This window comes from Heloderma suspectum, chromosome 2 (genome assembly GCF_057233095.1).
Source record: "Heloderma suspectum isolate Gila_16-S chromosome 2, 16-S_ref, whole genome shotgun sequence".
Taxonomy (NCBI): Eukaryota; Metazoa; Chordata; class Lepidosauria; order Squamata; family Helodermatidae; genus Heloderma; species Heloderma suspectum.
In genome coordinates, this window is record NC_139459.1 from 357,383,299 (window position 1) to 357,400,451 (window position 17,153).

Below are 17,153 nucleotides of genomic sequence, written 5' to 3' on the forward strand. Positions count from 1 at the left end.
CACCACACTGAAGGGTCTCTTCCTGGTGGACTCTAGTCAGACCATGGGTCGATGTGGAGCCAGCAGGAACATGCCCTCTGATGACCTCAGTGATCGGGTAGGTCAGTAAGGGAGAAGGCATTGCCTCAGGTACACTGCTCCAAGTTGTTTAGGGCTTTGTACACTAGTACCAATACCATAAACCTGGCCTGGTAGTGAATAGGCAGCCAGTGCAGTTCCCTCAGCCAAGGAGTTGCATGCTGAAATGGGGCAGCTCCTGACAACAGATAAGCTGCTGCATTCTGCACTAGCTCCAGCTTCCAGACCAGCCTGAAGGGCAGCCCCATATAGACTAGAGCGCAATGCAGTAATCCATTCCTGAGGTTACTAATGCCTGTACCACCATGCCCAAGCTACCCCTGTCCAGGAGAGACAGTAGCTGGCAACCAGCTGAAGCTACTGAATGGCACCCTGAGCTGCCATGGCCACTTGGGCCTCCAGTGACAGTGGCAGATCTAGGAGTACCCCCAGACCATGAACCCAATCTTTCAGAGGGAGTGCAAGCCCATCCAGAACAGGCAGTGAGCCTATGTCCCAGACTCGGGAACCACTCACCCACAGGGCTTCTGTCTTGCCAGGATTCAGCTTCAGTTTTTTTGCCCTCATCCAGCTAGGGATAGACAAAAGTCCCTAACCTGTTCTCGAAGCTTGCTTTGTGGTGGGGGGGAGGCGCTTCAGTTCTCCCCCCGAAGTTCAGGCGAGGGGGGGAGGCGCCCCGCCTCGCCTGGCCGAAATTCAGGCCGGAGGGGGAGGCGCCCCATCCCTCGCTGGCGAAATTCAGGCCGGGTAGAAGCGCCCCGTCTACCTGGCCGCGAAAAAAAAAGTAAAACACACACACCCCCGTGATAGGCTACGTAACGATTTACGTAGCCTATCATGGCTAGATTTCCAAAGTCAGCCGTGATAGGCTATGTAAATCGTCATGTAACCTATCACGGGTGACTTTGAGAAAAAAAAGCGCATACGCAAATGGCGGCTCCCATGGGGACCGCCATTTGCGTTCCTTATTTTGACACGTCTAGTCTACATAAAGATTTACGTAGACTACAGCGAAAATAAGGGCAACGCAAATAGCGTTCCCTTATTTTCGCCATAGTCTACGTAAATCTTTATGTAGACTAGAGGTGCCAAAATAAGGAACGCAAATGGCGGCGCCCATGGGCCGCCGCCATTTGCGTACGTGCGCTTTTTTTTTTCAAAGTCACCCGTGATAGGCTACGTGACGATTTACGTAGCCTATCACGGCTGACTTTGGAAATCTAGCCGTGATAGGCTACGTAAATTGTTACGTAGCCTATCACGGGGGTGTTTGGTTTTTTTTTTACTTTACTTTTTTTTTTGCAATGGCGGCAGCGGCAGCCGGTCAGGAGACCGGCCGCCGTCCTTGCCCCCGACGAACCGCCGACGAACCGCCTCCGGGACCCGCCACCAAGAGGGACATTCAGCCACGGTAAGTCCCATCCCAGGGGGGCGGGGGGCCGGCGGAGAATTTCCCCACCAATTTCGGGGGGCCAAATGCATTGGCACTCGGCCCCCTGAAGTTTTGGGGAGAAATTCTCGGCCATCACTACATCTAGGCCATTATTGAGTCTAGGCACTGATCCAGGGCTTGCACAGAGGCTTGGTCTAATATCTCAGGAATGTAAAAGGAGATGTAAAGCATGGCAGTGTTGGATAGGGAGAACAGAAATGTTGTTCGTATACTTCACAACTGAAGTAATGCACAAGGTTTATCTAATGGGTGGAAGGCCCCTAAGACCTGTCCATGCTCTAATAGTACCCAGCTGCAACACCTGCTAACAGAGCCTCATGGTCCTGGGAGGTCCAAATGTTGATCCCCCCCCCCTCATTTTTCTTCTGAGCAAGTATTCAGAGCCGTGCCAGGCAGCTGGATGTAGCCACCATTTCAGTTTCCAACAGTGCCCCTGAACTAGTGCCATTCTGGGGGATTGTGGGGAATTAGAAGGGTGGCCAGACACAGAGTGCTGCTCAGAGTGCTGCCAGTGTGGCCAGATCAGATATGTGGAGAGTTCATGTTATAGTGGAGAGTGCTTAGGACTGGGAATTCCCAGGTTCAAATGTTCCCACTTTTAAGTAGCACCCACCCCCAAACTATCCCTCTTCCTGAAGCACCAGCCCACCATCTCAGGAATCTCTTCAGCATATGTTTTGGCTGGATCTACAATTATCCTATGCATGCTTACTGAGACATTAATCCCATTGTGCCCAGAAAGGTTTACCCCCTGGTCAATGAATTTAGGGTCATAACTCCAGTTCCTTGAAGCTTCTGCATAACGTTTTCCAGGTGCCCTGGGTTTGCAAAGGGCTATGCACTTTGTTGCAAGGAGGTCTCCTTGTTGCAAACCCCGTAATGTTGGGATCAACTCTGGGGCTCTCAGGTCTACATCTGAGTTAGCAGAAGGCTGAAAGTAAATAAGACATGAAATTTGTTTTATTGCACTTAATATCCACATTTTTAAAAATGCTGATACAAGCTGAAGAGTGCAATGTGACCCAGGACTGGTCTGGGGGCATTTAAGCCTTTCACACACTGCCATGGTCTCAACAAGAATCACTCCCCTAATGCTGCTATTTGCATCTGGAACAAAACTGATGTTTACCAGCAACCACTCAATGGAAGTGTAGTTCTAACAGTAAAATCCATAGATTTCTATGTGAATATGTAATGTGGAAAATTGATATGTCTTCATTGTATAGAGGATGAAAATCTGATGACATCGATTTTGTTGCAGAAAGCAAAGGATGAACTACTGGTACATCCTTCCGTTCTTCTTTGCCATTCATGAGATCAACCAGAATCCGAGGCTCTTGCCCAATATCACCCTGGGCTACAACATCTATGAGAACTATTACAATGGAAGAATGACTTACGAGGCCATGGCAGACCTGCTCTCTGTCGGGCAGCAGAATATTCCAAACTACAGCTGTGGAAGACAGAATCACCTGTTGGCGGTTCTCCAAGGGGCCGACTCTGAACTCTCCAACCAGATTTCAACCCTGCTGGACATCTACAAAACCCCACAGGTAGGAAAGGGGATGCAGACAGAGTCTTCTTCCACTTTGCCATCTCTCCAGAGAAGTCCAGTAGGTGGCTTTGGGCTGGGCATCACCATGTAGGGCTGGAGACAGGCAGTACCAATTTAAAATGCTGAATATGGATGGAGAGAGGTTTTAGTTTCCCTCTTTTGTCCCTCTGACACGTCTCTATGGGGGAGGTTTGGATGTTTGGAAGAGTACAGAGGGTGCAGTGAAATTTGGAATAGCCACCGCTGCCCGGAAGATCCGCCCCAGGTTAGTCTCATCCCGGGGGGGCAGGGGGGGCAGACCGTTCCACCACCGATTTCGGAGGGCCGAATGCACTGGCATTCAGCCTCCCCGAGATCCGTGGCGGAATTCTCTGACATCCCTACCCGGGATGAGACTTACCTGGGGCGGATCTTCTGGGAGGCGGTGGCTCCGGTGGTGCCGGCAGCAGCTGGTCTTCCAACCGGCCACCGCTGCCATTTGCAAACTTGTTAAAAAAAAAAATGTGATAGGCTACATAAAGATTTACGTAGCCTATCATGGCTAGGTTTAAAAAAAAAAAACACGACGTGATAAGGCTACGTAAATCCTTACATAGCCTATCATGGCTGGGTGGGTTAGAAAAAAAAAACAACACGTAAGCAAATGGCGGCGGCTACGGCCGCCGCCATTTTGCGTTCCTTATATTGGGCCGTCCTAGTCTACGTAAATATTTACGTAGACTAAGATGGCAAAAATAAGGGGAACGCAAATAGCGTAGATGCTATGCTATTTGCGTTCCCCTTATTTTCGCCGTCTTAGTCTATGTAAATATTATGTAGATTAAGATGGCAAAAATAAGGAACGCAAATGGCGGCGGCCGTAGCCGCCGCCATTTGCGTATGTAGTTTTGTTTTTGTTTTTTCCCAGAGCCCTCCGCAGCCGGAAGTCCGGCTGCGGACAGCTCTGGCCTGGCTGGGCCTGGCCGGCTACTCCACGGAGCTGCTGAGGAGCACAGGCGGCCGCGGAGGAATCCGGGGGGGAGGAACGGAGCTCCACCCCCCCCAGCGAGGATTCCGGGGGGAGGGATGGAACGCCTCCCCCCCACACCATCAACATAATCCTCAAAAGGTAAGCAACTTTCGTACATCCCTACTCACAGCCATACGTTACTACTGGGAAAACCATAGCTTTGATTATGCAGACCTTTGTCGGCAAGGTGATGTCTCTGCTTCTTACTATGCTGTCTAGGTTCGCCACACCTTTCCTCCCAAGGAGCAAGCATCTTTTAATTTCTCCACTTTCTCTTTTTAATCTCTCCACTTTCACCCTCAACAAGAGGCTCTTGAGATCCTCTTCGCTTTCTGCCATTAGGGTGGTATTGTCTGCGTATCTGAGGTTCTTGATAATTCTCCAGGCAATCTTAATTCCAACATGTGGTTCATCCAACCCGGCATTTCTCATGATGTACTCTGCATATAAGTTAAATAAGCAGGGCGACAATATGCAGCCTTGTCGTACTCCTTTCCCAATTTTGAACCAATTGGTTGTTCCATGTCCGGTTCTTACTGTTGCTTCTTGACCCTCGTACAGGTTTCTCAGGAGACAGGTAAGGTGGTCTGGTACTCCCATCTCTTTCAGAATTTGCCACAGTTTGTTGTTATCCACACAATCAAAGGCTTTAGTGTAGTCAATGAAGCAGAAATAGACGTTTTTCTGGAATTCTCTTGCTTTTTCCATGATCCAGCGAAAGTTGGCGATTTGATCTCTAGTTCCTCTGCCTCTTCGAAACCCCGCTTGTACTTCCGGTTGTTCTTGGTTCACATTCTGCTGAAGCCTAGCTTGTAGGATTTTGAGCATCACCTTGCTGGCATGTGAAATGAGCACAACTGTACGGGAGTTTGAACACTCTTTGGCATTGCCCTTCTTTGGAATTGGAATGTAAACTGACCTTTTCCGGTCTTGTGGTCACTGTTGAGTGTTCCGAATGTGTTGGCATATTGAATGTTAGTTCTAGAAGGTGCTGTAGGTCTTCATAGAACCGAACAACCTCAGCTTCTTCAGCCTCAGTGGTTGGGGCACAGACTTGAATTACTGTGATGCTGAATGGTTTGCCTTGGATTCGTACTGAGATCATTCTGTCATTTTTGAGATTGTACCCCAGAACACACACACACACCCTGTGCTGCCTCCCAGGGAGCTCATAACGGCCCCACACTCTGTGCTTGGAAGAGGAGTGCGGAGCAGCAAAAACAGGGCATTCCGGGGGGCGTTCCAGGGCAGGGAAGGCGGAAATACTGGTACAACACATCCTATGTGTCAGCCAGCAGCTGCCTCCCCTGCTCTGCCTTCCCGCGGCTAGGCAGCCCAAATTGGCTGTCTAGCTGCAAATGTGGGTACTATGTATGTGTGTGGGGGCATGGATTTGTCACTAAAATGTCTTGACAACTTAATGAAATAGACACAGATGGATTTAAAATGATCTGTGAAGATGGCATTGGGAATAACAGCGGAACAAAATGTCAGGGTAAAAGAGGGGTGAAAACCTCTGGCTTGCATGTCTACCCTGGGACTGACTTGCTTGTGCTTGGAAGAGTGGTGATTCTTCATAGCAAAGGCGAGTCCCGCCATGCCTCCCCCACATCCCCAAGTTATCTCTGATCTCTGATTGGAGATAACAGTGGAGATGCAGGGTGGCCTGACTTGGCAGATGCTGGAAAGAGTGACCACTCCCTCTGGTGCAGGGCAAGTAGCTTCATGTGGCACCAGAAGCCACGTGAAGCCAGGGGCTCTGGCAGCACTGAGAGAAGCAGTTGTGCCTCCTCACTCCAGCCAGATTCCTCTCTTTGCGCTTCTAGCATGAAGAGAAGAAGAGAAAAGGGGGAAAGAGGGGTGATGTCAGGGGCGGGGCCATGCTCCCTGATGTCGTCTGGCCCACATTGAGCCTGGTGAGGGGCAATCTGTCCCCCCATCCGAAAACAGTACTGCCCTCCTGGTATACATTATGGATGACTCATTCAAAGAAAACTGCATCAACAATGCTTAGGGAGAATTCATTAAAATGGGTACACCAATGGTGTTTCACCCCAGTGCACCTGGCAAGGATAGCAAATACAAGTGATACAAAATGTTGCACAAAGTGTAATCAGCAAGGTTCAGATATTCATATGTGGTGGGCATGTCCTGTTGTGTTTTGGAACACCGTATTCTCAGAAATGACAAACATTGCAAGTCAAACTATGTTCTGTTCTGTCAGCATTGGCTCTATAAGCAATATGGGAACAACAACAACGCAAAAGTGACATCCAAGAACTTAATCATGTTCATGTTGATGGCAGCCCATAGAATCACAGCTAAAAGTTGGAAAACTGCAGAACATCTGTGATTGAAACCTTGATTCATGGAGCTGTGGCAAATAGCCATGCCAGAACATTGATGTACCAACTGAAACTAGCCAAAGGCAAAGTGAAAACATTTGACTTTTATACAGTAAGGCATGAGAGAGAGAGAGAGAGAGACATACACACACACACACACACGCACACACACACACACACACACACTAATCAGGGACAGAGGAACATAAGAAAATAAGAAGAGCCATGCTAGATCAGACCAGAGGCCCATCTAGTCTAGCATTCTGTTCAGAAAATGGCCACTCAGCTGTCGACCAGGAACCCCAAAGCAGGACATGAGTGCAACACCATCCTCGCACCCATGTTCCCCAGCAACTGGTGTACATAGGCCCACTGCCTCTGGTACTGGAGGTAGCACATACATAGCAATACTTGCCAAAGTCATTCCTCAGACTAAGGAACGGGATAAATACAATTCGTTATGAAGAACCATAAAGAACACATGGAAGCCACCAATGGATTCTACTTATGTTTTTGTAAACGTACTGTTTTCTGTCAATAATTAGGTTTAAATATGATTTTTTTTCTATTTGTTTATCTTTGTTTTGGAAAATTAATTAAAACAATAAAGAAAAACGGGGGGGGACAATTCCGGCATTTTTCATAGTGAAGCCTGTTTGCTGTTGGAAGAACAGCCATCTCATAGTCCCATCTTTGTCCTCCCCCAAAGAACAATAATTGGAGCCCCTAGTAAAACAGGATCTAGGAAAGAAGGTGGACCTGTCACTCACTGAACCGCACTCCCTCCTTCACCCCACTCATCTGCCTTTTAGAGAAACGGAAACAAAAATCAATATTTGGAGAGGAAACAGAATGCCTGCATCACCAAGCATGATTCAGTAATGAAGCCTCATTCCAGCCTGGGTTCAGTTCTGCTGGCTTGAAAGGGAAGCCTGCACCATGTTAGGATGCACAAGAAATGGTCCAAATGGGCCACTTATTCTCGGGGAATTGTGCTGAAGACAATTCTGATGCACATCCTTACTGCACAGTATGCAGCACATATAAGACAAAACCACTACAGGGTGTCAGTGGGCTGCAAAAGTTAGAGTAGCTAAGAATAAATCAATTATAAATGTTAAGTTAGCATTCCTCTTAAGAGTTATGGATGAAGGTCCTTCATTTCTTTGATCTGGACAGTGTATACAGTGTATACAATGTATACACAGATATCCAATACAGCAGCCCAGGTAGTAATGGGGGGATGGGCTGGGAATGCTGTGGGGAGGACAGGAAGGAGGAAAAAATGGGGAACCAGTGAGTGGGCTAAAAGTTGTCAATCAGTCCAAAAAGGGTCTCTCAAGCTGAGAGAACTGAACGTTCAAGGTTCGTTGAAATTCAGGAAGGTCTATTATTTTATAGTAGCTAAGTGGCAGTGGATGGCTGAGTTAGTATTATTTTTCAATTACCAAACATCTGAGCCTTGTCCCTAAAAGCTATATAAAGCACCACTCCCTTTCTATCTTCCCTAGATCGGTTATGGTTTGGTTAGTCATGTTCCAGAGCATAGAAACAAGTTCCCATTTCTCTACCGGATGGTCCCAAAAAAAGAACCTCCTTACCTGGGGATTGTCAAACTGCTCCTGCATTTCAGATGGACCTGGATCGGTCTCCTTGCTCCAGAAAATGACAGTGGAGAGAGGTTCCTGAGCACCTTCACGTCCTTGGTCAGAAAGAATGGGATTTGCATTGCCTTCTCAGGAAGCATCCCAGTGCTGTCTCTGTATAGACTAAACTGGAACTTGATTTTGCAATTAATAGACACTCAAGTCAATGTAGTTGTTTGTCCAGTAGACACTCAGATCATGTTAAAAGTAGGAACACTAATGTATGTAGGTGAAAAATTTAAAAAATCAGCTGTGGGGAAAGTTTGGATTGCAACAGTTTTTCAGGACCTTAGTGTCACCATTTTAAATGAAACGTTTGATCTCCAGCACACTCATGTTTTTATCAGTTTTTTAATCAAGGCACACAAAATGACACAGCATGACAATAATCATAATGACGCATATTTATTTGCTACTGAGCAGTTTGGGGAGAGAGCATTTCATTGTTCACATTCCAGGCATGCATTGTCTGTAAAAGTCTTGAAGAGATGCAGAGAAAAAGAGAACTGGGAGAACCTGCCAGTGATTGAAAGGATCCTGTCTCACGACGCCTACAACATTTACAGTTCCATCCAGGCCGTGGCACAGTCCTTGCATGCTGCATACTCATCCCAATGGAATCAGGTGGGGATGATGGGAGACAGGATGGGACTTCAAAGAGTACAGTCATGGCAGGTATTCCTTCTCTGTCACAGCTTGTATTTATTCATTTAATGTATTACATTTATAGCACACCTTTTAACAGGAGCTGGATGTGTCATGTTGTTCATTGTTTAACACTGTTTGGACATACGTTGTCTGTGAGTGTGCTGACTCTTCATATGCTTGCATGTAAACTTAGTATGTATGTAAACAAATGTAACTTTAGATATTGTATTTTTAATGGTTTCTACTTTTTGTAAACCGCCCAGACAGCTTTGGCTACTGAGCAGGATGTAAATGTAATAAATGCCAGGCAAGGCAAGGAAAGGCAAGGCAAGGCAAGGAACTCGAGGTGGCACACAAGGTCCTCCACCCTATTTTGATCTGTACAACAACCCTGTGAGGTAGCTTAGGCTAGGGGTGTATGAACCCCACTTATCGTTCCGCTCCGGGGTCTGCTGGGAGTGGGGAGGCGACCCGTCCCTCCCCCCGGGATCCTCCCCAGCCGGTTCCGCTCTGCGGCGAGTCCATGGGGCCTCCTGCTGGGGCCACCCGCAGCCAGACTTCTGTCCACTGCTGGGCTGCGGCCGCAAATGGCGTCCAGGATAGGGGATGCCATTTGTGTCCCTGCCCTTTGCCGTGATTGGCTACATAAATATTTACGTAGCCTATCACAGCAAACAGCAGGGCCGCAATTGGCATAGCGGATGCCATTTGCATCCCTTTTTGTGATTGGCTATGTAAATATTTACGTAGCCAATCATGGCAAAGGGCAGGGATGCAAATGCAGTGGATGGCTGCAGAACGAAGACGATGGACCTGGATCAGCCACCGCCAGGTAGGGTCCATCCCAGGGGGATTTCAGGGTGTGGCAGAGTGGTAGTCCCTTCTTCCACAGCCTCTGGGGAGCCAGATTCTAAAGAATCCAGCCTCATTGGAGTCCATGGTGGATTTCTGCACCATCCCTAGCTTAGGCAGGGAGTTGATGACTGTCCCCACTGAGCTTCATGTCTGAGAGGGCATTTGAGCCTACATTGCGACAGGGATGGGGAAGCAGAGTTGCTGTGATCTATCAGGTGCCCCAGTCAGCAATGAGGAAATTGCACAAATGAGGAAGTTGCACAAATCAAGCAGGGATCAAATGTGAATTTTGTACAAATTTCCCACAGGTTGTGCATATTTCCTCCACAGACAAAACTGAGGCTGAATCTCCCTAGGGGGTAAATTTGTGGAAATCAAACAGTGCAAGTTGTGTAAGCAAATAGAACATGAGCACGTGTTTGCCAATTCACAAACAGTTTTGGCAGATCTATCTTCACAGTCGCTATTGGGTATGGAGTTGCAAACAGGCCACGCTTGCATGTTTTGTGAACAAGAAAGAAATTCTCCTACTCAGGAATTCTTGTTCTCTATGAGGGAGTCCCAGGCGCACTCAGGCAGCAGGAGACAGTCTGTTTCTTATTTGTGTTTCAGATTGGATGATGGTGATCTGAAGATCAAGTGATGTGGTCTGTGTGTCATGAAATAATCACAACCCAAGATTGACAAGAGCTGCCTGACTTTAGCTTATAGTAAGAGCATCCCCTGCTGTCAGAATTATCTTTAGGATGCCAAACAACATGACACTGGCACTTGTTCTCCTTGAAAATGGTGACTTAGAAAGATGAAAGTCAAGTCAATACACCTCAGTTCCATTAGAAATATGAACAATGGAAAAAAAAAGTTCTCATAGCAGCTGTATGTTCATGTGTGAGGAGCAGCATGGTCCCACCCTATCCATCAAGAGCACTCCTGATCCTGCTGGATTGAGGTCTGAAGGGTTTTTTTACTCACATTCCCTTGAATGTGAGTAGAACCCTCCATGCGATCGGGGATTCTGCATACAGGTTAACATTCCATGTTCAGGCATAACACGTGAAAAGGGTATATGAGTCTGGAAGAGCCAAGATGTGCAAAAGGACTTCCCAGTTCTGAGGTGTGTGTGTTTTTCTGTGTCATTCCAGCTTCACCCTTTCCTGAGGAACTTCCAGCTCTACAATACTTCCAGGGATGGAGTTTATTTGGATGAGAACGGGGACTTGGCAGCTGACTTCTATATCATGAACTTGGTAGCGTTTCCCAACAGGTCCATTGCTAGAGTGGAAGTTGGGAGCTTAGAGAGAGAGGCCTCCTCAGAGATCAAGTTCACCATTGATCAGAATGCCATTGCGTGGCCCAGGTGGTTTAGCCAGGTGGGGGAAGACTTGTTTCCTTTGATGCCCTTTAATATCTCTTACCAGGCAATCCTAGACATGTCTTCTTGGAAGTATGTCCCACGGAGTTCAATGGGGCTTACTCCCAGGTAAACGGCCATAGCTTTGCAGTGTTAAGCTTTACAGATCTATTAGGTATTGTACATAATAATTAGAAGTTGTGATTCGTATCCATCAGTATCCTGTGAAACAATAGAGCCTAGAGGGATTCTGGGAAAATGAACTTGGTGGCTGATTTTTTTAAAAAAAAATGGGAGGGGTAGCAGGCGTTGTGACTGCCAAAATGTTTTTGAAAGCACCCTGGCATCTATGGGCAACATGCTGGATACATGTTGGATACACATTGGACACGCCAGTTGCTAGGTACTTTGGTGGCAAAATGGCTCACATCTGCATCAAGGTAGATGTCAGACAAATGATGTGTCCAGAGCACCAACAAGCCTGATTTTGCTGAGTGGATTTCAGTTACTGAGGCTTGAGGTCAGATGCAAGAGGCTCATATTGGAAAAGTGAGGCCTGTTTGTTTGACTCAAGGGAAGTGCAGAATTTGTTAAACCCCCTCTGTCTGTGTTTCATGGGTTCTCAGGCATCTTTCCTTCCATTGTCCCTGATTAATGGAATCAGATATTTTTTAGGGATGTACGAAAATTTCATTCCATGTGCACTAAGCAAATTCCATTCGCCACAGCTAAAGGGACCCGCCCCCCGAATATACAATCATGGAGTTGGAAGGGGTGATCTAGGCCATCAGGTCCAACCCCCTGCTCAGTGCAGGAATCCACCTTCAAGCATCCCTGACAGATGTTTGCCCAGTCTCTGCGTGAATATCTCTGGGGACCGAGATTGGCAGTTGGTTTCCTTGTATGACTGCTCTGACTGTTAGGAAGCTTTTCCTGATGGACGCCAAATTTTGCCTCCCGGTAACTTAAGGCTGTTATTTTGTGACCTGAAGACAGTCTGGAATGAAAGAGAACAGGTTATGGCCTTCCTCTATGTTACAAGCCTTTAGGTATTTGACAAGTGATCTCATATCCTCCCTTCGTCTGCCTTCTCCAGGCTAAACACATGCCTAGTTCCTTCTATCTATCTTTCCTCATAGTTTCTAGTCCCCTCATCACTTCTGTTGACCTTCTTTGAAATTGTTCCAGTTAATCTGAGTCCTTCTTAGTGTGCTGTCCAGAAGGGGACACAGTATTCCAGGTGAGATCTGAGCAGCACAGAGTAGACTGCAAGTACTACTTCCAATGATTTTGAAACTATGCTTCTGTTGATGAAACATAAAATGGCATTTGCCATATCACACTTCCTCAAAAATCTACTTTTAATATACTTTGAAAGATACACTAAAATGGTATTATTGGTTAAGTGGTGTACCAGAATTATAGCATAGGTAGACAATTTTGCCCTAAGGAAGACTACAGCCTGTAACATTTTGGGAAATCTTCTTGCAAAGAATTGTTCCTTCCAAGCATCAGCTTGATGCCTACCTCTGCCTTGCTCCATCATCACAAATTCAGCCCTCAAAAATCGGGCTGGTAAAACAGGGTGAGAAAATCAGGTGTGGGACTCACTAAAGCTGTCCTATTATGCCCATCCCAACTGGATAGGTAATTTCCACAGATAGAAATGAAACCTCCTATCTAACACATTTTCCTGGATGTTCCTTCTCTTTATGGTTAGACTGTGCCTCTCTCTAGATGTACTGAAAGTTGTCGCCCTGGATACGCCAAGGGGGTTGAGGAAGGAAAGCCGATCTGTTGTTACGATTGTGCCCCATGTACACAAGGAACCATCTCCACTCAGGAAGGTAGGTGACGCCAGAGCAAAGAGCTGCCCTTGAAGACTTGGTCAAGAATCCACTGACATTTGTTCTGGGAAGGGGTTGTTTTAGGCATTGGATTCTTTCTGCTTTTCTGTATAGTTAATTGTTAGTATATTCATTATTTAATTAAAAGAAGTGAGTTGAAAGAAATATCCTGTGTTAATGGAGTGCAAGGAGAAAATTGGGCAGCTGGGGAGTGTTCAGCATGACCTAGCTGTGCTCACCTTTTGCACTTTCAGGCGCATGTCCACTGTCCACTCTACGAATGGGAGTGAATGTAGAAGCATTCATAGGTGCAGTTTGGCCCCAGTAGGATGGGGCAGGAGGGTTGATGCTCCGGGCAAAGAATTTGAACTTTGTGATGCATGAGGTGCTTTTGAAGTTGTACAGGGAAATGTCTATGGTGTGGGACTTTGACTGGAGATACCAGAGTTTAACCCCTGCCAAGCTATAAACCTAACAGCGTGGGTGACTAGACACTGGGCTCTTACACGAACCTAACACACATTTGTCAGGGTAGAATGGGAAAGCGTTGTTTATCCTGCCCAGAGCTCTATGGAGGAATGGCAGCATGCAAACATAAAATGTATAAGAAAAAAATAGTAGTTAATTAATTAGAACACCATGTTCATCAAAGCCTTGTCCACAACAACCACACTGCATTCTCCGGAAAGAGGTGTTAGAAATATTTACCTTAACTAATCCACTAATGACCTGAGAATCTACTGCCTTGTTATGCAGATCCAGACCAGTGAATTGTCATTGCACCCAAAATTGTCTACTTTCATTGTCCCAGGCAAAGAGCTTACCCAGCCCTTCTAGCAGGGATCATTTCTGGGTGGAGATGCTGCCCAGGGTTGAACCTATAAACCTCTGCATAAAACACATATCTCAAGATACCGAACAAAATGAGAGGCCTGCTGGATCACAAGATTAAACCATCTAGTCCAGTCTCCTGGTCCCGAAGTGGACAACCAAATGCCTGTGGGAAGCACATAAAAAAGACGTGAAGGCCATAGCCCTCTCCTGTGGTTGCTTCCAGTAGCTGCAATGCAGTGTTATGCTGCCTGTGAACCTGAAGGATGTAGAAAACCATCATAATTACAAGACACAGATAGATCTAGGGATGGCGGAGAATTTCGCCCCGAAACTTCAGGGGGCCAAGCGCCAACGTGTTTGGCCCCCCGAAGTAGTTTCGGGGAGAAATTCTCCGCACCCCCCGCACCCCCCCCGGGACGGGACTTACCTTTGCCGAATGTCCCTCCCAGCGGCGGGTCCGGCTGGCGGTTCGGCGGGTGTTCATCTGGGGCGGGAGCGGCAGCCCGTCTTTCGACGGGCTGCTGCCGCCGCCATCGCAATAAAAGAAAGGGGGGGAAAAGCGCGTATGGATAATGGCGGCCCCCATAGGGAGCCGCCATTCCCGTTCCTTATTTGGTCGCTGTAGTCTACGTAAAGATTTACGTAGACTACGGCGAAAATAAGGTCAACACTATTTGCGTTGCCCTTATTTTCGCCGTAGTCTACGTAAATCTTTACGTAGACTACAGCGACCAAATAAGGAATGCGAATGGCGGCTCCCTATGGGGGCCGCCATTTGCGTACGCGCTTTTTTTTTTTTAAGTCACCTGTGATAGGCTACATGATGATTAACGTAGCCTATCACGGCTGACTTTGCAGATCTAGCCATGATAGGCTACGTTAATCGTCACGTAGCCTATCACAGGGGCGTTAAAAAAAAAAAAAACTTTTGAGTTCGCGGCCGGGCAAGGCGAGGCGCCTCCTCCCCAGCCTGAATTTCGGCCGGGCGAGGCGAGAAGCCTCCCCCCCGGCCTGAACTTCGCGGGGGGAGCATCGAAGCGCCTCCCCCCCACCGCGAACAAGCTTCAAGGAGAGGTAAGTGACTTTCGTCCACCCCTAGATAGATCTACCTTCTGTGAATTTCTCTGACTCTTTTTTTGCTAGAGCCATCACCACATATTTATTTATTTAAAATGTTTCTTGGCTGCCATTCAGAGTGCGAGTCCTAGGGATAGAAGAGAATTCCGCCACGGATCACTGTGAGGCTGGATGCCAGTGTATTCGGCCCCCCGAAATCCATGGCAGAACGATGACCCCCCCGCCCCACCACCCTGCAACAGGTGCGTGAAACAGAGCACCTACCTGGCGCTGTTCGCGCTGCGTTGCGAATGACAGCCATGTCTGCGGCCACCATTTGCTTCACAATTTTTCCTATGATAGGCTATGTAAATACTTACGTAGCCTATCACGGCTAACACAGGGATGCCATTTGCATCACTGCGGAGACCGTGATAGGCTACATAAATATTTAAGTAGCCCATCATGGGAAAATAAAGGGAATGCAAATGGCGGCCAACATAGCAGCTGCCATTTGCGTTCCCTTTTTTTCACCGTGATAGGCTACGTAAATATTTACATAGCCTATCATGGCGAAAAAAAGTGACGCAAATGGCGGTGGCTACAGTGGCCGCCATTTGAGTCCCTGCGCAGCCCAGCAGCGGACAGATGTCACTGCGGGCGGCCCCGGCCGGCGGCTCTGCGGAATCGCCGCGGAGCGGAGCCGGCTAGCAAGGATTTGGGGGGGGACGGAGTGCCTCCCACCCACTGCAGATGTTCTGAAACAAAACAGGTAAGTCATTTTGTACATCCCTAGCGAGTCCTCCCAAGGAGGCGTACAACAACAAAAAATGTAATAAAAACCAATAGGGTGTGAAAAATGGTACAAACACAATAAAAACAGCAACAGCACCAAATATTCTAAAAACAGCAAACGCTAGCACAATATTGTGCTGATGAGTTTTGAAATGAGCCTCTTACCATCCCTTCTCCGCATTGCTAATTCATGCCCTCTCCCGTATCCCTGTCTATATCATGCTCTTGTGGTATATACGCTCTCACTCCACAAATACATGTTCTAGGGAATAGAAGGGACCACAGGCTATAACTGATCATGGAAGGCAGATTCTTGTAATGCTGCAGCTGCTCTTGCTCTTTTCAGATGCAGGTCATTGCAACAAGTGTCCAGACGATCAGCATCCGAACAGGGCCCGGGATCACTGTGTTCCTAAGCAGGTCAACCTCCTCTCCTACCAAGGGGCTTTGGGGATCACCCTCGCTCTCTCTTCCCTAATCTTCTCCCTAACCACTGGCTTTGTTTTAGGAATCTTTATTAAATGCCGGGAAACTCCAGTGGTGAAAGCCAACAACCGTGACCTCACATACATGCTTCTCGTCTCCCTCCTGCTTTCCTTTTTGTCATCCTTTTTATTCATCGGTCAGCCCCAGAAGGAGACCTGCCTTCTCCGACAAACCGCCTTCAGCATCATCTTCTCAGTCGCTGTCTCTTCTTTATTGGCAAAAACAATCACTGTTGTGGTGGCATTTATGGCCACAAATCCAGGGAGCAGGATGAGGAAATGGCTGGGGAAGAGTTTGGCAAACTCCATTGTAATTTCTTGTTCTGGTGTTCAAGTGGGCATCTGCATGATCTGGCTGGGAATCTTTCCCCCATTCCCAGATTCTGACATGCATTCCCAGCCTGGGCAGATCATCCTGCAATGTAATGAAGGTTCCGTTCTCATGTTTTATATCACTCTTGGCTACATGGGCTTTCTGGCTGCCATCTGCTTCACGGTGGCTTTCCTAGCCAGGAAGCTGCCTGGGGCATTCAACGAGGCCAAGTTGATCACCTTCAGCATGTTGGTGTTTTGCAGTGTTTGGGTGTCCTTTGTGCCCACCTACCTGAGCACCAAAGGGAAATACATGGTAGCTGTGCAAGTCTTCTCCATCTTGGCTGCCAGTCTGGGCTTACTGGGTTGCATCTTTATCCCCAAGTGCTACATTATTATATTGAGGCCGGATCTGAATAAAAAAAACCATCTCACAAAGAAACTCTAACATGGCATCTGATTTTGTAGTACATCCTTTTTGTACAGCTTGGTGGTAGTAAAACCAATGTATTTCACTGGGGAATGAATTATTCTACTCTAAGTTATATCCCTTCTTACATTTCTGCACATGTATTTTAAGGTCTTCTTTTACATGCTGCAGACGTGGGTTTGGCCCATTGTAAGCATGCTCAAATTGTCTCTGTGAAGATGCCTTGCAAATTCTCAGTCTCATGACTATTTCATTTCCCTTATTAGACATATGTCCCCATTTTGCAAATATTTGCTCCTTGCCACTTCAGGGAACAATTCATCTTTATGCACCAGTCATCATTCCTGCATTAAACCTCTTGCTGTACTGTCTAGCAGCATTTTCAATTGATTTTCAAGATGGATTGTGAGTGCAACATCCATTTTTAAAAATTACATTTGGTCTGGTTGAGCTT

General features: G+C 47.1%; 1 protein-coding gene across 1 annotated transcript; it reads left to right on the forward strand.

The window, feature by feature from the left end:
- Positions 1-2,937: 2,937 nt before the first annotated feature.
- Positions 2,938-16,717, forward strand: LOC146355541 (vomeronasal type-2 receptor 26-like). The gene is made up of 5 exons (XM_084829935.1): positions 2,938-3,084; positions 5,922-6,011; positions 8,573-8,710; positions 10,759-10,946; positions 15,778-16,717. The coding sequence occupies exons 1-5, from the start codon at positions 2,938-2,940 to the stop codon at positions 16,715-16,717; spliced, it is 1,503 nt and encodes a 500-aa protein (XP_084686061.1).
- Positions 16,718-17,153: the final 436 nt, after the last annotated feature.

What these genes read in the sequence shown, in the direction of transcription:
- LOC146355541 (XM_084829935.1), top strand. Translation starts at nt 2,938, where the DNA reads ATGGCAGACCTGCTCTCTGTCGGGCAGCAGAATATTCCAAACTACAGC. An exon ending in ACTCATCCCAATGGAATCAG is followed by an intron (nt 8,711 to 10,758) that starts GTGGGGATGATG and finishes AGGAACTTCCAG; the next exon opens with CTCTACAATACTTCCAGGGA. An exon ending in AATGCCATTGCGTGGCCCAG is followed by an intron (nt 10,947 to 15,777) that starts GTGGTTTAGCCA and finishes TGATCATGGAAG; the next exon opens with GCAGATTCTTGTAATGCTGC.